Source organism: Wyeomyia smithii, chromosome 2 (assembly GCF_029784165.1).
Source record: "Wyeomyia smithii strain HCP4-BCI-WySm-NY-G18 chromosome 2, ASM2978416v1, whole genome shotgun sequence".
Taxonomy (NCBI): Eukaryota; Metazoa; Arthropoda; class Insecta; order Diptera; family Culicidae; genus Wyeomyia; species Wyeomyia smithii.
The window spans coordinates 129,637,936-129,658,825 of NC_073695.1; the positions used below are offsets into that span (position 1 = coordinate 129,637,936).

Here is a 20,890-nt window from a genome sequence, read left to right on the forward strand (position 1 = left end):
ATTCTTTCTAATTTTATAATGTGCGTGTTCGCGGCGGAGCGAAAGCAGAAACAAACGTATTCAAGAACTGACAATATCGTTGTTTGGTATAACCTTAGAAGGTCTCCTGGGTGAGAACCCCACCAAGTTCCGGTAATCGTACGAAGAAAATTAATCCTCTGTTGGCATTTTTGTGTCAGATACCTAATATGTCAAGCCCAGGTGCATTTAGAGTCGAACCAGACCCCGAGATATTTAGCGACTAAAACCTGAGTGATCGTTTTACCCGTTAATAGTAGCTGCAGCTGAGCTGGGTTATGCTTCCTAGAAAAAACGACCAACTCAGTTTTCTCCGGGGAGAATTCGATACCCAGCTTAAGAGCCCATGCAGACAAATTGTCTAAGGTATCTTGCAATGGTCCTTGCAGATCGTTAGTCTCATTTCCAGTAATGGAAACTACGCTATCGTCTGCAAGTTGCCTTAGCGTGCATGAATTTGCAAGACATTCATCGATGTCATTGACGTAAAAATTATATAAGAGAGGGCTTAAACATGAGCCCTGGGGAAGGCTCATGTAACTAATTCGGGAAGTTGTCGAATCACCATATGAGAAATACATATGCTTTTCTGACAACAAATTGAGCAAAAAGTTATTCAAATTTGGTGAAAGTCCCTGCGAATGAAGTTTCTCGCTTAAAACTTCTACAGAGACAGAGTCAAAAGCCCCCTTAATATCCAACAACGCAGAAGCCATTTGCTCTTTTCGAGCAAAGGCGAGTTGAATTTCAGTAGAAAGCAACGCTAGGCAATCGTTCGTTCCTTTGCCCCGGCGGAAGCCAAATTGAGTATCTGAAAGTAAACCATTTGTTTCGACCCATTTGTCAAACCGTAAGAGGATCATTTTCTCCATCAATTTCCGGAGGCAAGAGAGCATAGCAATTGGCCTATAAGAATTGTGATCAGAGGCAGGTTTTCCGGGTTTTCGAATAGCAATGACTTTGCCCTCCCTCCAGTCGTGCGGAACAATGTTCAGCTCAAGAAACTTGTTGAACAAGTCCAACAAGCGTCTTTTGCAGAGTCGGGTAGATTCTTCAATAGGTTGAATTTAATTCTATCCAACCCTGGAGCTTTATTGTTGCACGAAAGAAGGGCCATTGAAAATTCCAACATCGAGAATGGAGGCTCTCCCGTGGGTACTAAAAACGCGTCGCGAAAAGTTTTCTGTTCCGGTACAGAGTCCGGAAAAACCTTTTTGGCAAAGTCGAATATCCAGCGCCCTGAATACTCCTCGCTTTCATTAGAAACGTTACGATTCCGCATGCGTCTGGCCGTGTCCCAAAGAGTGCTCATCGCTGTTTCCCTCGACAACGCGTTTACAAACCGGCGCCAGTATCCGCGTTTTTTCGCTTTAATTAAACTCGTCATCTGCCTATCCAGTACATCGTACTTTCGGAGCAGATCAAGAGTACTGTGTTTTCGGAAGGCCAAATACACCGAGGACCTTTGCGCGTACAGGTCAGAGCACTCTTTGTCCCACCACTTGTTGGGAGGACGTCGTTACCCCGGGTATCGGTTTCGTCTGAGCTTGAGTCGCGGCGTCGATGATGAAGCCAGAAAGGAACGCGTATTCTTCCTCCGGAGGAAGTTCCTCGTGAGACCCGATGATATTCGCTATGATGGTCTCATAACGCTTCCAATCAATATTACGTGTGAGGTCGTAGGAAATATTGATCGGATCTGAGGGGGTAGAACCATTAGCAATTGAAATAACGATTGGTAGATGATCACTACCGTAGGGATCATTGATTACTTTCCACCGACAATCTAACGCTAGTGAGGTCGAACAGAGGGATAGGTCAAGCACGCTTTCACGTGCTGGAGGGTTAGGTACACGTGTCGCTTCCCAGTATTTAAAAGCGTCATGTTGAAGTCGTCGATCAAGTTACAAATCACAGAAGATCGGTTGTCGTCGTATAGCGACCCCCATTGCGAACAGTGAGAGTTGAAATCTCCCAAAATCAAAAAAGGTGCGGGAAGCAATTCTGCTATGTCAGAAAGTTGCCTCTGTTCAATCCGCACAGATGGAGGAATATATATCGAAACAAGGCAAATGTCTTTTCAATTCATATTCGTTTAAATGGCAACGACTTCAATATTCGAGAGCGAGGGGAGTTCGATTCTGAAAAAGGAATAGCACTTTTTGATCCCTAAAAGTACCCCTCCACCGTGTGAGTTTCGGTCTCGACGAATAATGTTAAAATCGTGGAAATTGGGTTGGTCATTTGAATTAAGAAAAGTTTCATAGAGCGCAAACGCATCACAATTGCATGTGCTTATTAAATGTGAAAATAGATCAAATTTGGGGATGATACTTCTGCAATTCCACTGTAATACAGTGATAGAATTCCTAGCATCTTTCGATGTATTAGTCATCGAAAGATATGATAGCTGAAATGAGGGGCCAAGTTGCTGCTAGTTGCTTTAAAAAGGTTTTCACTGTAGGGAGAAGGGCAAGAATAATGTTTTTAAGGGGATCTGTTATGTTGAATGTTTTGAATATCCAGTCCACAATATCAGAGAAATTTATGAACCCTGTTTCTTTTTTATCCTCTGATCGAAAAATGGGTGCACGAGGGGTTTTTGGTGCCCCGGGAAGCGGTGGATACTCCTGGTTTGATTTGAAATTAAAACCGGGAGGTACTTGCTTCGGCTTTTCTTCACCGCTTCCTTTGTATGTTGATTTATTGGTCATTCCGCTAGGGGTTATCTTACGACCTTTGCGTGAAAGATTAGGAGTGTTGAACATTCTCCTCTTCCTAGATCCTTCTGGCAAGGCATAAGAACACCCTTCGCCGGGATCGTCGGATGTCCCCTCATCGGTTGGCAGAAAGGGAAATATGTTCCCTGATGAGGGTGGCTCAGCCCTCTTAAGCATTTCTGCAAAAGAGCGCTTTGATCGTTCCTTGAAGGAACGCTTAATTTTCTCCTCGCGCTGTTTGTACGCGGGACATGCCGAAAGTTCATGCCGGTAGCCACCGCAATAAAGGCACTTTTCAGTGTCCTTATTGCAAGCGGTCTCGGCGTGATTCCCTCCGCATTTGCTGCAGCGTGCCTTGTTGCAGCAGTAGGTGGCTGTATGACCCAACTGCTTGCAATTTTGGCAGTGCATAACCCGCGGCACAAACAGGCGTACAGGTAAACGAACCCTGTCCAAACGGATGTAGTTCGGCAGTGCGGATTCGGCAAATGTCACTCGAAAGGAATCCGAAGGAAAGAATTTCTTCTTTCCCTCTTCGATGGATACTGAATGCAATTGCTTGCAATCCAGTACCTTTACACTTTGCATCAGGGGGTTCTTGAAACAGCCAACCCCGTAACGCAAAATGTCTTCGACAGTACATTCCCTTCGGTAACCACACCGTCGATTTCTACATCCTTGGCAGGGATGTACACGCGATACTCTCTCGTGGAAAGCTCGTGGCAAGCAATTGCATTTGCTTGCTTCAAGCTATTCACGACAACTCGCAGTTTGTTCGGTCTCACTTTCGTAATTTCAGTGACGTCCGAAAAATCTTTTGCCAGGTTCTTGCCGATTTGAAAAATATTCAATGGCTTTTTAATAGGCCTGAAAAAAACAACGTAAGGACCGCCAGCGGCATCTGGGTAAGCTTTAACCCGTACCGGAACCTTCGGTACTGGACTAGGTACAGGGGAAGGTAGAGGAGCACTGAGGAGGGAGATATCAATCTCTTCCCCATTTGGACCTACATCCAGGAATAATCCCACCTGCATGTTGTCCATATTTCGCGGGAGCGTTTCGCTCTACCGCGCGCAAGCGATACATTACGTATATGGGGGATCAAATAATGTATAACAAATTTTAAAAGAATTTCCCAAAACAAAAGGGATCAAATAGAAAAAAAGACGATGGTATTTGAGATAAAAGCCTAAATTAATCCACCTAGCGGCCAGACCCAGCCTTTCTCATTCAAACTTTTATTCGTTTCAATAAATTTACATGAACGCTTCAATCCAATAAATGTATATTCACTCTTAAGGTTCTAAAATATTGATGTTGTAATCTATACATATAAAAATGCAGTCCGGTCTGTCTGTCTGATCCATATAGGCTCGAAAACTACCGAACCGATCGACGTGAAAATTTGTATGTAGGGGTTTTTGGTGCCGATAAAGGTTCCTATGATAGTTTGAAACCCCCCCTTCTTCTGGAAGGGAGGGGTCCCATACAAATGAAACATAAATTTCTGCACAACTCAAGAACAAACCAAGCAATTGAAACCGAATTTAGCATGTGGATGTTTTAAGGGGTAACAAATATGCCCATAATGGTTCGACACCACTCCATTTTCTAGAAGGGAGGGGTTCCATACAAATGAAACACAAATTTCTGCACATCTCGAGAGCTAACCAACTAAATGGAACCATATTTGGCAGGTGAATGTTTTTAGTGGTAACAAATTTGTTCCATAATCGACCTCAGGCAACATTTTGGATTGTAAGATGGCAACTTCCGGTTTCTGGAAATCAACCAAAATGGCCGATTTCCTCCCAATATAATAATATCCGAATCTAGAATGATACCCAGGAGCTAAAATCGATCGGAATTGTCTTCAAATGTCATTATGAAATCCAAAATGGCGACTTCTGGTTTCGGAAAATTAGCGGCAAACGAGCAAATACCACCCAATATGGGTATTTCCGGAACCGTAATGATGCACTGGAGCCACAAATCGACTTCAGACAACGTTTTGAATTGTAAGATGGCGACTTCCGGTTTTTGGAAAACGGTCTGAAATGGACGATTCCCATTTAATATGAGTATCTCCGGAACGAGAAAGATGAACAGAAGATAAAAATTGGCTGATTTCCGTCTAACATGAGTATCTCCGGATAGAATGATACACAGCAGCTGAAATCGACCACAGACCTCATTTTGGATTCTAGGTTGGCGACTTCCGGTTTCTGGGAAACAGCCGAAAATGATCGAATAACACCCAAAATGGGGTTTTCTTCAACCAGAATGACGCTCAGATGCCAGGAATTATCTTAAATACTATTTTGAAATCCAAGATGGCGACTACCTAGTTTGGGAAAAACAGCCTAAAATAAACAAATACTATCCAATATGAGTATCTCTGGAACCAGAATGATGCATGTAGCTAACAATTGATCTCAGGCACCATTCAAAATTGCTGAATTGCAACTTCTAGGAAACAGTCGAAAATGACCGAATAATGCTCAATATGGATATTTCCGTAATCGAGATGATGCATAGAAACCAAACATTGAGCTTGGACACCATGTTGAATTTAAAGACGTCCACTTTTAGTTTCTGGAAAACAACCAAAATAACTAAATACCTCTCAATATGGGTATTTCTGGTGTCAGATTGATGCTAGAAAATCTGCTGAAAATGACCAAATACCACCCCATATGAATATATTCAGAATTAAGGCGATGTACAGAAGCCAAAAGTCGAGAATGTTGTCAATTCGATAAAACCAATCATTTCAAACGATTTGTTATTTGACTTTGATCATATCTTATGGCCGATTCGTCGTGAATTTGCAGATTTTGAACACATCGCAAGGAATCAATGAATTTGAAACGTTCAAATAGTACGATACCACATTTAAATTAAGTTGAGGCCACATATATCGATCAAAGCAGGTATAGTTTTAAAGTCTTTGAATTTCTTTTCTTCCAAAACTTTTCAACCACATATCAAATTGTTATGAAGTTTGTTATTTGTAAGTTTAAGAGATGACTCGTTCATAGGACACTAGTTATGTTCAAATGAGTCATGTAATCTTTGAGATTTGTATTTGTATTTGTATTTATTTAATTATATCATCTGACCTGAGATAATAGACTTTCGTTGTTTTATTAACAATTTAATACATAACGGTTGTTTAAGTTCGATTATAATCAAATAAAATAGGAACCTATAGGGCAGCCAAAATTTGAAACCATGTGTTCAATCATAATACATCAGTTAACTGGCCCGCTCATCTGATAATAATATTGATCAAATCGATTTTGTAGTTTCTGAGATAATGAAGTTTCGTGATTTTCACATTTCGGTACATTACAGACGAAGTTACAGTCCGATTACAGTAAAATTCAATAGGGTGTTATGAGGCAGCTAGACCTTTTATTTAACATTAATTTTGTGGAAATCGGGTCAGCCATATCTGAGAAAAGTGAGTGAGTCCAAGTAGTCTTCGGAATATGTTCCTTTTCATAGCTGGATTTTACATTTTTGAACATAACAGGAAAAGTAATAGTCCGATTGCAAAACAAATCAATAGGGTCTTATGGGGCAACTAGACCTTCCATTTGACACTGGTTTTATGAAAATCGGTCCAGCCATCTCTGAGAAACATGAGTGAGATTAAACAGTCTTCAGAACACGTTTCTTTTCATAACTTTTGAACCACAACTTCAATCTTTATGAAATTCAAAAGTTATGGGTTTTTCCGGAAGTCCGTTTATTTGAAACCAATTTTGTTCAAATCGGTTGTGTGGTTTGTGAGATAATGATGTTTCATGATTTTTATATTTTGATACATAACCTCTAAACTAAGAATCCGATTACAATGAAATTTAATAGGGTCTTCTGGGGCAACTAGACCTTCCATTTGCAATTAATTTCATGAAAATCGGTCCAGCCATCTCTGAGAAAAGTGAGTGAGAATAAAAATCTGCACATACACACACACATACACACACAAACATACAGAAAATGCTCAGCTCGTCGAGCTGAGTCGAGTGATATATGCCATTCGGCCCTTTGGAGCACTTTTATGCCTTCGGTTTTGCAAGTGATTGCTATAACTTTCTAGGAGAAAGGCAAAAAAATATACTAATAATAAAAGCGAATACTTCACCAGACTTCCTAAATTATTCATCTACGCGCCCTCCTTGCCCTCCTTGCACGTTGAATCAATCCGATGATCCGATGATGAACGGCAGGCTGAACCGGCGCTAGGGGCTAACTAGCGCCCGGTGGCGCGGGGAACTTTTTTCGGCTGCTGGATGATATGGATGATGACACCGAAATCAAAATAAATCACGTGGCCGTCAGTGCACAATACACAGTCTGCGACACTGCTGTAAACGGCCGCCGGTGGCGCGGGGAATTCACTCCGGCTGCTAGATGTACAAACCGTCTGTGCACAATACACAGCCTGCGACACTACTGTAAACGGCAGGCGGTAGCGCAGGGAATTCACTCCGGCTGCTGGATATGCAAACTATCGCAACACCGGCACCGAAAACACAAGCAACGCACGCGTCGTCGACACACGCGTCACAAGCAACACACGCGGCGTTTTTCATTTATTGATCATTCTTTTTGGGGCAAACATAAAAAATATCTCTTGGTCTCATTTTGAAGGGCATACTTGATTCTATAAATGGAGAAATTTTTGGAAATATGTTATTTTTTAAATTTGAGTAAATTCAATTTAAAAACATGATAAAAATTACAATAATTTTTTTAAAACGCATATAAAAGCACGCAGATTTATTTTTCTGATATTTTTCTTACAACTAGAAGTAATTACTTTTAATTTGATTCAAAAAGATCGAAAATCGATCTACTGGTTCAAAAGTTATGAATTTATTGAAATAAAATACATCGAATATAGCCGTTTTTTATGGTCACCCTATATCGGAGCTAGTCCCCCTAACAACCCAACGAAAAATACGGGTTTGATTATTTTTAATATAGATTCATCCCTGCGATTTTAAGCACAATTGAAGCACTTTGCGTGACCAACTTCGAAATAGGGTGACCATAAAAAAAACGACTGTGTTCGATGTATTTAATTTAAAAAAAAAAAAACATAACTTTTGGACCAGTCGATCGATTTTCAATCTTTTTGGAGCAAATTAAAGGTAATTATTTCTAGTTATAATAAAAATAAATCTGCGTGCTTTTATATGCGTAATATATAAATTTATTGAAATTTTTGTCATGTTTTTAAATTGAATTTACTCAAATTTAAAAAATAACATATTTCCAAAAATTCCCCAATTTATAGAGTCAAGGATGCCCTTCAAAATGAGACTGAGAGATATTTTTTATGTTTGCCCCAAAAAGAATGACCAACAAATGAAAAACGCATGTTTTTTGATGAAGAACATTAATAACTTTGAATAGAATAGAGATATTTACGATATCAGAATTGTAAATTGCTTCTCTTAAAAAGCTCTAAAAGTCGTTCAAAGGCAGTTTAAGGGTGAAACTTGAAATAAAGAAGTTAGAGCGCAAAATGTGTTTTTTCAATATAAATCGGTTGTTTTCAAAGATAGAGAAAAACCTCTTTTTACAAAGTTACTTAAAATTATTGAAGCTATAACATTGTAGAACAAGTTTTTCTTCTATCTTCAAAGATAAAAAAGTTAGATAGTTGAATGCTTCGAAAATTTTGGTCACCCTAATTTTTGATAATTTTTCAATAAGCGCATTATCATATGTAACAACTTTGTAGCAGAAAGTTTTTCTCTAAAACATTGCTATAGAGCTCTAGACCCAAATTTCTCCCTAAATTTGGTTTCTGGACCATTGTGCAGTGGTCAATGACATATAATAATTGAAACGAAAAGTCTTCTCAGGCCCAGTGTGTCGAACAGTTTACATTTTTGCATGACACCGTATCGAAAAGTACTGTTGCCTCTCTTGCAGACTGCGACAGCAGCGTTCAACTGTACGCTTCTCTATTTGAGAGAATCGTGTGACTAGAAGCCAACACGGATAACGTTTCTCTTTTATGCCGATCTCCGGCCGCTTCGATATTTCGACTGTCGCATTGTGCGAATGACAATAATTAGCAATCATGCGACAGTTTATTACAGTAATAAGATGGAAAATAAATAATTTCTATGTGTGTACTACCGAAAAATTTCATCAATCGAAGAAGAACCAGAAGATTTTAATCCCAACTTCTAAACTTTTTCATTCGAAAATAGTTCGTTGTAGCGAAAGTCTCATCCAAATTTAGCATACTTAAGCAAAGGCAGGAAAATAAAAGCATGAAGCTTACAAATTCAATCAACGTCCTCGGACCCAAATAAAAATCGATGCTAAGCAAATTGATTCCACTTCAATTCGTAATAAATGCAATAAATAGCACAGACAGCTACAGTCAATAACACACGAGCCAGAGATTGTCTATACAATGATAACAATATAAAGAGAAGTGAGCGAGAGAATTGTTGTTCATATTGAATTCGTGACAAAAAGCAAAAGATAAAGCAGATCGTATGAAACTTCGGTAGCGGCTACTGTCGCGTAGTGTTTCATTCCACAGTGGTAATTACAAATATCTTGCTACTGTCGTGTGAATACTGTAGCGTACCAGTACATTTACCCACCTTGCGGCCTTATGTCCTAACGTTTTTCTTTCTAAGCTACCTGGAAACGCCACTATGTGTATAGAGACTGTCTATAAGCCACGTTCTCATAACTGGTTACTTCAGATATCGATTTGATCCAGTCATACATTTTTCTACAATTCATATGAAACGTACAGCCCCTTAATAGTCCCGTTGTTTATGGTCGACCCTATATTTACTGTTTTATCATGTTATTCATGTGAATTAATCGTAGATACACTACTGTTCATTTTTCAGGTATTAAAGTCAACTTTTTGTTTTTGGCACAATCTCACCCCATATAAAGGGTGAGATTAGGCCAAAGATCATTGAATTTTAGCAAAATTATAGTTTATTGTAACTTAACCATATTTGCGGCAGTCGTTAACTAAACATTTAGGTGTGCATTGACGTGATTTGGATCAAACTAATTGCCTAAATGTGTACATTACAAGCTAAGGAACAAAAATGTATCCTTTTTTGGCACAATCTCACCCCGGCAGACGGTAGTCTACTTTTGTTTGACGAAATAAATAAATAAATAAATAAATACTTAAGTGGTCTGGTCCACGTGTGAAAAAAATTCTTTAATGTTTATTGATATTGCTAAGAAACTTTCTCACACAGGAGATTGCCGAGATTAGAGTAGGAAAGACTACAACATAGGTATCTGACTCTCATAATCTCTCTTAGCTCCCTTGGCCAATTATGCCAATATCTCAGCTCCCCGATAAGATATCAAGTAGTATTTGTGTTTTGAAGGGTTTTATCTAAAAATTATCAGAAAATTTTTTTTTTTGTGATGTTTAACGGGCTTTGGGAGTCAAAAAACTAAATGCAATGCTGAACTGAACTATGCAAAATATTCAAAAATAACCCCACAAAACATAAAAAATATATGGCAAAATGTAGGAATCGAAAAAAATTGAAAAAAGTGCAAAAGAGTGGTTTTGTAGCTTAAAAAGTCATTTTTTCATAAATCACGTTTGGGCAACCTGAAAACGATTTTTTAGAAAGTCGAAATGTTCTACAAAAATGCTATAAATAATATATCTTTCAATTTAGGGCTGAGCACCTTGACTTTTTCAACATCGTTTTTTTTTTGGACACTCTAATATACAGGCATCTGTATGAAAATTATGCAAAAAATAAATCTGATAAATCTGTATATGAACCGTTGAAAGCAAAAGTGGTACATGTGCCATTTTTACACTTTTTGGGTTTTTTGAATAAATTGATGCAGAACGCAATAATGTACTAGAATATCCAAGAAAAACTGAGATCTGATAACCTGAACCAAAGTTATGGCCATAACAATTATTGGTAATTAACATAATCACCATTTCGTTGTGAGCAAAAGTGGTACATGTCCAGTCTGTGCTTATTACATGAATTGTAAGTCGAAGATCTTAGGATATAGAACAATCATGTCTTCAGCAAAGTTGGTCAAGTGAGTGAGTACTTTCAGATGAAGATCTGTCTGTTTTGAAATTGACTATTTTGTAACAGAAAGAGTTTTATCTATTTCAGTATCAACTCGTATGCTGTGGCCAATTTAGAAGATAACTCTCTGAAGTCTTTGAGATAGATATATATTTACACACTGGACCCAGGTTTGGCTTTAGGCAGGCCACCGATAGCCTTCCGGAAGATCCAGAAATACCGTAACTGAGGTCAATTTTCTAAAGTGATCCTAGAGCTTCCTAATTTTTTCGAAACTGCTTCTGCGGGATTGACTAGAAACGAAATGATTTCACCGAAAGATCCGGAACTAGCGTAAAATGTCAATTTTAAAAAGTATTCCTAAAGCTTCCTGTTTTTTTTTTTCGAGATCAATTCTAGAAGGAAAATGATCTTTTAACGGAATATGCTCCAAGATGGCGAACCACCGGTACTACCATAAAAGAGATTAATTTTCAAGAACAGTCCCACTTTTTTTCTGAACCACTCCCAGACGAAAATAAATGGTCTCATGACAGAATACTACTCAAATTTACCATCAGAGAGCCCTCCGAAAGATCCGGAGTTACCGTAAACGAGATTAGTTTTGAAAAACAGGTCCAAGTCCCATCTGGATACGGTGTGTATTTTTTCAAGGCTGTATCATATTTTCAGTTCACTCATTTGTCGCTCCTATAACTACATACACTGTCTGCTTTAATGAACAGGTCCTAGTATTTTCGGTGTTTATTTTTCGAAACTATCACATGCAAAAATATACCATAATATTAAAGAAAAGCCAAGATCTGATAACTTAGACCAGAGTTATACCCAAAATCATTTTCAGTTTTCCTCTTCTACGGTATTTCTGGATCCGGAGGGCAACCGGTAGTCTACCGAAGGTTGAACCTGGGTTCATCGTGTAGTTATTATTGACCAAATAGCAATTCTAAAGATACCAGGGTATTTTCCTTTGAATTGGTCTCAGTCGATCTAGTTTATTTAAAATGTCTTCTGTTACATATACACTAGCGCCACAAAGTGACAGAATTCCGACAAACAGATCATCATTCTAGGGACGATCCATTAATGATGTCACGCAAAATTTGGGAAAAATTAACTCCCCCCTCCCCCTTGTCATAACTTCCCTGACCCCCCCCCTCTTAATTACGTCACGTTTTTAAGACCCCCCCACCCCCTGGAAATAATGATGAAATATCGAGAAATTTGTTAGGAATGCTTTTCTTCTTAATGAGAACGATCTTACTGAAAGAAAAACTGAAACTAAAAGGAAAAGAAGATTATAGAAGATAACTAGAAAAGGATGCTGTTGATGGAGACGCATATCGACGACATAGAAAGCCGAGACAGTAACTGCAGCATCATTGCTGTTTTTTGAAAGACCATCAATATTTAGTTCCTCTTCTTCAATCAATTCGCAATCCAAATCTTTACATGTTACAAAAGCCAAGCATTTTTATTTACGTTGTGTCACAATTTTTGTATTGATTGGATTGAGAGACACTAAAAATTAATGAAATTGCGCTGTCATTCATAAACGAACATGCACGGTAAAAGAGAATTAACGATCATTATGCTTTTTAACGTGAAAAAAAAATTGTCATTTATTTTATCTAAAGCAAATCCTAAGCAAAGGGATCGTAGAACTATAAATGAATAGGCGGGGGCCTAGCGTGGTTGGTAACGTCTCCGCCAACCACGCTCGACGCCTGGGTTCGAATCCCAACGCTGACATAGGTGTCGATGGTTGTGGGGTGGAGTGATCCACTCACAACCAACCCAACTAGTCTAGATTCAATTCTAGCCGACACCGGGAGATTTTATGAGGCGAAAAATCTCTGGGATCACGCCTTCCATCGCATGAGGGGAAGTAAAGCCGTTGGCGCCGGTTCGTTAATCAACGCACAGTGTGGAATCGCTGGCCATCGACCCAAAAATGAAAATGCGAATTTCATTTCAATTATTTTGAAGTAGAATACTTCTCTCAGGAAGTTCGGCTACATATCCCTATGTGAAATGAAAATCTAAAACCGAAAAAAGTGAAATATGTGTCCAATTTCAAATGCTAATAAATCGGTTAGTATTCGATAGATTTCCTTCGTTCTTGCAGCAATAGATTGAAAAATCTTCTAAGATTCTTCTCAAAAGAAGATAATTGTAATTTTATTATTCACACTATTGTACTATTGAAACTTGTCAAGCCTTGTCAAAACGAAACATTCGACCTCTGATTGGTCGTTATATGATTGCTTCCCAAGCACGGTCGACAGAATCATATACCTTGCAATTGAAAACATGCTATTTGGCCTATATAGGCTGTTTCAGCCGAAGCTGCTCATAATAGTTCTAGACAGCGACAGCAGCAGTCGTCCTTCCTTAGCAGCAGCACTAGCCCTGTGGTTGCTCACCACGTCTCAGGAGCAGCGCGGTTCTTCTCAGCGTGTGTCGCCAGACTGCCATTATTCCCCCCGTGTTGGGGCAGCATGAAGATTGCCATCAGGAAATCCAATTTTGAAAATCAAAATGCCTTTTTCAAGGTAAATAAACAAGTCATTGAAAGTTAATAATTTTTGACAACGCAAGCAAGCATTCTGTCGCGCCCGTGTAATTCACTGAATGTGAAATAGCTTCCACAGTGCATGTTGTCCGTGTATCTTATTTCCCCCACTGTTAGGGCAGCTCAAAGGTTGCGATCAGCAACCGATTTTGAACCGCAAAATGCTTTTTTCAAGGCAAATAAACAAGTAATTGAAGGTTAATAATTTTCTGGCATAAACACAAGCAGACACTCTGCGCGGGATGCAATCAAATTCTGTTGTAGTTGTCTAATTTTCACCCAATTTAGTAAACCCCCCACTGTAGGGGCAGCGCAAGGCTGCGATCAGCATAACCGACTTTGAATAACAAACTGCCCTGTTAGAACGCATTGACAAAGACCGTTAGTTTGACTATGCAGAGCTAATAGGAAGTCGATTCAATCAATCAGCATGAACAGAATTTCGTCGTCCCCCAGCTGCCAAGTTGCAACATGATGCAACACGCAACAGCGAGCAAACGAAATCGCTTGAAGTTACAAGCCACAATACAGTTAGGGGTTAAATTGATGCGTGTGTAAGAGCACCATCGGTGTTTATTCGCTGGATACAAAAATCAAATGCCAATTGTGGAATAATTCGTCTAAAGAACATTAGAAAATGGTACAACTGAACAGAAAGGCGTGGCCTATTTCGTAGCACCCTACGGCTATAAAAGAGTGTTTCAGAGAAAACTAGCTACATTCACTAGTCGGAAGGTGAGCTGGATGGACCTCCACAACGTTGACAGCAGTAGCAGCAGATATCAGCACTCTGCAGTAACAGACAATAGCAGCGGGTTGCGCCTGTGGCTGCCTTCAAATTAAACAAATCACTTGTCCTGTGGTTGGGCACCACGTCACAGGCCTCTGCCAGGCTGAACGCCAACGCGAGCGATCGGGCGAGATTTTTGCCGTACATCAGCCGGCACTTCCTCTAATGGAAAAGTTGGATCATTTTGTTCAGAAGAATATTACACAGATGCGATTGCATTATATCCGATATGGAATTGAACAATGGTTCTTTTAAGGTCAAATAAAACACTTAATTTGAAGAGTTAATAGCTTTGGGTACCAGTAGCAGCATGGTAACAGCCTCAGCGGTAGGTGCAGCCGGTACTTCCCTAAACCCGATGTTATAAGCGGCACGGCGAAACAGTTCGGGTGGGCTTAGACGCGCGTCATTTTTCGTTGTTGATATTATTCCCCACTTGAAACGACGCGCTTTCGTACGATAGCGGCGGTATAAGCGGTAGATGTGTTATGTATGCTTCGATCCAAAATCGACGCCTTACGTTTAGCGTGTATAACGCTTTATCACAACTGTAAGTTATGATAAACCAAGAATAAAACCGCGTTTCGCGTTTGTACTCGATCTAATAAATCGTCTTATTAATAATGGAAAATACAAGTAATTAAAGCTATATTCGCGTTATTTGAACCAAGATATTCGTGCTTCCAAAAACCACCCACATACGTAACAAATTTGGTGTCAGAAGTGGGATTGGTGGAAAAAATCTCGTTACATTCGAAATTGAGGTTATAATCGTACAGAGAGCACATTTTTCCGAGCAAACAAATTGGCTCAAGCAAATCCCGAATTCATGGAGGCATTGTCTGCGATGATCGCCCAAGCACTCAAGTCATCAATGGGAAATGCTATCGAGCACGCCAACGCTGGTCAACTCAATCCACGGGAAGACGCCGCCGCTCCACTACCGAAGGTTCCATCTTTTGCGATTAGTGAATATCGTTCGACAGAAGGTTCGTCCGTCTCAGACTATTTTAAACGGTTCGAATGGGCATTGCAGTTAAGCCATATACGTGAAGCCCAGTACGCGAATTTTGCTAGAGTTCATATGGGAGGTGAGCTAAACAACGCTTTGAAATTTCTGACAACCCCTCGTGATCCTGCGGTGATTTACCTACCCGGATTCCCGCACAACACTCGTCAACCATTTCGATCGTGCCAAAAACAAGTTTATCGAGAGCATCAAGTTCAGACAGGTCGTGCAACAAAAAGGCGAAACAGTCGCACAGTACGTTCTACGTTTGAAGCAAGGTGCTGCTTTCTGCGATTACGGCGAGTTTTTAGACCGTATGCTGGTCGAGCAACTACTACATGGGTTAGAGGCACGAGATATTTGCGACGAAATCATTTCGAAGAATCCCGCAACGTTTTCCGCCGCGTATGAAATCGCGCACTCTTAGGAAGCGACCCGTAAAACAGCACGAGAAGTCAATGCTGGACTACCATCAACGTTACCAGAAGGAACAAACAAGCTTGGTTTTGAAAAACCGAGGATGAAGAAGCTGTCCCGATCAGCGCCGTTAAATCGTCAACAGAGGCAACAGTCTGCTAAGCCTAGGGACACAGCAAACGGAAACCAGTCAATTAGCAGTCAGCACAACAGTGGATCGGGTGCCTGCAACGGTTGTGGTGGTCAACATATGCGAAACCAATGTCGTTTTCGCGATGTCATCTGCAATAATTGTAAAAGAAAGGGCCACATAGCTAAAGTCTGCAGATCTGGTAAACTGCCATCGCAAAATTCCTCCACTGACAAGGTGTATTCAAAGGAGAATCTAGTTTCCGAACTTGACTTAGTACAGTCGCTAAGCAAGGTTCACGATATCTCTTCTATCGATAAGAAAATGATTACCGTTAAGATTGATGGAAATTAATTGCAAATGGAGCTATATACCGGAGCACCGTGTGGAATTATCGGTGAAACGAAACTGAGAACCATAAAGCCGAGGTATACGCTACTCTCAGCTGATAGACAGTTTTCGAGCTACACTGGACATCGTATCAACTGTCTAGGTCGTATCCCTGTTCACGTATGCATCGGAACAGTCACCCGCAGATTGAACCTCTACGTTGTATCAGGAGAATCTGACTCTTTATTTGGACGTGAATGGATAGCTCATTTCACAGATCAGATAAATTTGAACCGCCTCTTCAGTATCGATACGTCTGTTAAAACAATCACAAGCACCGAACTAACACCGGATCAAGCTGCACAACTGTCGGAACTCTTGGACAACTACAATTGCATTTTCAGTGACGTCCCCGGTAAGCTGGTAGGACCGCCAGCAAAATGCAGCAAAACGCGATGTACCGCTAGCTCTACGTGATTGGTACGCATTGAAATCGACAACAAAATTGCATCAGGGTTTTACGAAAAAGTGGATTACTCGGAATGGGCATCCCCGACTCACATCGTCGTCAAGAAAAACGGAAATCTGCGAATCACTGGTAATTATAAACCAACCGTCAACCCAAGAATGATAGTGGATGAGCGCCTCATACCGAAAGTTGAAACCATCTTCAACAAAATGAAAGGCGCTGCCCTGTTTTGTCATTTGGATGTAACCGATGCATATACCCATCTGCCTATCGATAACGAATTCCGTACTTTGAACACTACGACGGCAGCGACGTATGGAATCTGTATTCCAAGGATTGGACAACGTCTTCAATTTCTATGACGACATTATCGTCTTCGCAAACAATTTCAACGATCTGCTACTGTCATTCTCTGCGACAATGGAAAGGCTGAAACAACATGGACTGCGACTCAACTAGGACACAAAATCGATCGTCACGGCCTACACAAGTCGGACCAGCATATCGAAGCCGTTCGCGATGCACCACGTCCAGCAACCCCTGAGGAACTGCAGCTTTTTCTAGGTAAAGCAACCTATTACAGTGCATTCATACCAAACCTCTGTCTGCTAGAGCTAGAGTTTTGCTTGATATGTTGCTTCCCGATAAGTTTAAATCCACACCTTGCACAGAAAAGGCATATCAGGACTTGAAACAGATTCTAATCTCCCCGCAAGTCTTGATGCAGTACGACCCAGCATTACCGTTAATTCTAGCAACAGATGCTAGCCAAAGTGGTCTCGGAGCAGTATTGTCCCACCGTCTATCCATTGGAACAGAGCGACCAATTGCGTACGCTAGCTGCACTATGTCAAAAACAGAGCAAAGATATCCGCAAATCGACAAAGAGGCTCTTGTCATAGTATGGGCAGTGAAAAAGTTTTTCCACTATTTATACGCCCGTAAGTTCACCTTGATTACGGATCATAAGCCTCTCACGCAGATTTTAAGCCCAGAAAAATCACTCCCTACGCTCTGTATAAGTCGAATGGCCAATTACGCCGATTACCTGGCTCATTTTAACTTCGACATAATTTATAAGCCGACCAATCTGAATACGAATGCTGATTACTGCTCCAGAGTTCCAAGTAAATCAACACAATCAAATGTCAACAGTTTTTATTTGGGCGAGGGAAGAAATGCCGATGACGACTTCGGACAGTTTGCTATACACCAGATACACCAGCTACCAGTGCGAGCTGATAATATTGCACGAGAGACACGGAAGGACTCTCACCTCGGGAAAATTATCCGAGATTTGAAATTAGACCGCAATCCAACGCAGCTAGGCTACAAGGCCCCGGACGTAAAATATACGTTAGCCGCTAATTGTTTGTTTTTCGAGCATCGAGTGGTAATACCACCAGCTCTTCGAAAAGCAATTCTGAACGATTTGCATAAGGCACACATCGGAGTCGTGAAAATGAAAGGTTTAGCCCGTTCTTTCGTTTATTGGCCTGGAATAGACGCCGATATCGAGCGTACAGCGAAATCATGTGCGGAATGTGCAAGTCATGCAACAGCACCATCGAAGTTTAGCAGCCACCACTGGGAGTACCCAAATGGTCCATGGGAGCGCGTTCACATAGATTACGCCGGACCCGTCTATGGTTCAATGTTGTTAATTATCGTCGATGCCCACAGTAAATGGTTCGAGGTAAAAGTGACCCACTCGACGACAACCGCAGCCACCGTAAGAATTCTCGATGAAGTATTCTCTGCTTACGGAGCACCGATTACTATAGTGTCCGACAACGGCCCCCAACTCACGGCTGAAGAATTTAGAAATTATCTGCAAAAGAGTGGAGTAAAGTTCCACAAACTTTCAGCGCCGTACCACCCAGCTACAAACGGCCAGGCCGAGCGATATGTCCAAACAGTAAAAAGGGCACTAAAGGCGATGAACACAACACACGACACTTTGCAAACGAACATCAATGAATTCTTGCAGCAATACCGAAAGGCCCCTCACACTGAAACAGGAGAATCGCCATCGAAATTATTCCTTGGTCGAAATATCCGAACACGACTGGATCTCGTCAGACCGCAAGAAGCAAGTTCCAAACTGGCAGAAAAACAACGAGCAGCATTTGACCCATCGTTTCGTTCATTTAGTATTGGTCAACACGTCTATTCTCTATCAGGAAATGCGCGAATGGACAAATGGATTCCAGGTACTGTTGTTACTCGTTTGGGCGATTTGCACTATGAAATTGTTTACAACGGAAAACGTCTGAAACGTCATGTTGATCAGATGCGATACTTTGAAAGCAATGAGCGCATATCGATACATGCGCCAAGTTCACATGAACAAACAGGTGTGGCATCACGTCGAATTCGATATCACGGAGAAAATGTTACGTCACAGGAAACACCAGCAGATGCAGAATTTGACTCATCTGCGAGAAGATCTTCCGTTGCTTCCAGTACACAAGACGCTCAGTTTTTAAAACCTTCTAGCAGTCCGGATCAGCGTCAACAAATGTCGCCATTTGTTTTGCGTCGATCAGAAAGATTCCGCCGTCCTCCTAACAGGTTTTCCCCGTAGGATTTATTTCTTAAAGGAGGGAGGAAATGTTATGTATGCTTCGATCCAAAATCGACGCCTTACGTTTAGCGTGTATAACGCTTTATCACATCTGTCAGTTATGATAAACCAAGAATAAAACCGCGTTTCGCGTTTGAACTCGATCTATTAAATCGTCTTATTATTAATGGAAAATACAAGTAATTAAAGCTATATTCGCGTTATTTGAACCAAGATATTCGTGCTTCCGAAAACCACCCACATACGTAACAAGATGCATTTGCCAAAACTTACTCCAGTAAGGCCGTGTCTAATTTTCAATGTGAAAACACCTTTCTATTGTGTTGGCTGTGCGCATTAGGCCTCTGCCAGGCTAAACGCGAAAAGCGGCGCGAACCGATTCGCCCGGCCGTAGGTTAATGTACAGCCGTAAGTAGAGCTGTGTAAAAGTATTCTACTTCAACCTTGCGGTCGTGGCTTTGCACACAACCCTCCTGTGATTTTTTTCCTATAGTTGTATACTGTTGAAGTGTCAGAATCCAAATTTTTAGAGCATTACGACAAAATTTGAATTTTCTATGATTTTTCAAAGTGTAATGAATCAGTGTTTTTTAGCGTTTTTCTTGAAAAAAAAAATGCAATGTTGCGAAATTTGCTGGAGCCTCAAGGGTAACTTGTATCTTAATGACGTCTATTGAAAAGTTGTCTGTAAAATAGTGGAGAATATATCCTCATCACTGGATGATGTATCATATCATTGTAATACTAAAAATAATTAGGCGGAATCAAAAAATTACGTATTTTTTTAATAAAACACCGTTATAAGTTTAGACGGCAGGGTTTGGCACTATTGGCACTAGTTTTAAAAGATAGCTTGGAAAAAATGCTTTCAAAAACATCAGTATCAAAAACTAAACATTGTTCATGTTTCGTATCACCTGCACTGAGTACCAAAATCATAATTTAAGTTTGTATCATACCAGTCACATGTGAAAACAATCGTGTAAACACAAACCATGAAATAATCAATCGACTGCTAATTTCTACAGAACAAATTGTGAATTATTATTCTGACGTTAGAAACTGCATTTTTAAAGCTCTCCTTGAAGATATTAAAACTATATTGAAAATGAACACAAAAATGAAGATGAAGGTGGAAGAGAATAAAAAAAAGAATTCGATAAAAAGACGCAATGTAATATAGTCACTTCGAAAAAAACCAAGTCATAAGTAATTTTCATCACGAAGCATTTTTTCAATTGATATTTTTTTTATTTTCTCAATAACTGAATAATATTTTTATATTTTTTCATGGCATATGAAAGTCTTTCAAGCATCATACATTTTGTTTTCCAAAAAATTGAAACCGACGTAAAATTTTCCTCATATAATATATATAAAAACATAAACATTCCCCTGGCGTCAAAAATACACATTTTCATGCAAAAATAACGTTAAATTCGGACTCAGCGTCCCAAAATTATAAAAAAAACATGTATTTTCCATGATATGAAGACATTTTTTTTCTTGGCCAGCATTTGTATGGAGTCGCCCCACTGTGCAACGGGTCGTAAGTTAGGGTCCTGAGTGGAGCCGCCTCCCTGGGCGTCGGTGATTGGCACAACAAAAGTGGCGGAACTAGACCGACGGAAAATAAGCGAGAATAAAAAAAAACTATGAATGAATGATGCAAATAACATAAATAGTTCTGAGTTGAACTCTGTGGTTAGGTGACTTTTTTATTTTTTTTTTTTTTGAGTTTAAATGTGATGTCACACT

The 20,890-nt window shown here is 40.1% G+C and overlaps 2 protein-coding genes across 3 annotated transcripts in view; one reads left to right on the forward strand and one right to left on the reverse strand.

The window, feature by feature from the left end:
* LOC129726034 (protein lifeguard 1-like) overlaps positions 1 to 20,890 on the reverse strand; it is a 214,522-nt gene that overhangs the window by 188,680 nt on the left and 4,952 nt on the right. The window lies entirely within an intron of this gene.
* On the forward strand, positions 15,038 to 19,132 carry LOC129719895 (uncharacterized protein K02A2.6-like). Its single transcript, XM_055671310.1, has 4 exons — positions 15,038 to 15,281; positions 16,354 to 16,533; positions 16,591 to 16,830; positions 17,217 to 19,132. The coding sequence occupies exons 1-4, from the start codon at positions 15,038 to 15,040 to the stop codon at positions 19,130 to 19,132; spliced, it is 2,580 nt and encodes an 859-aa protein (XP_055527285.1).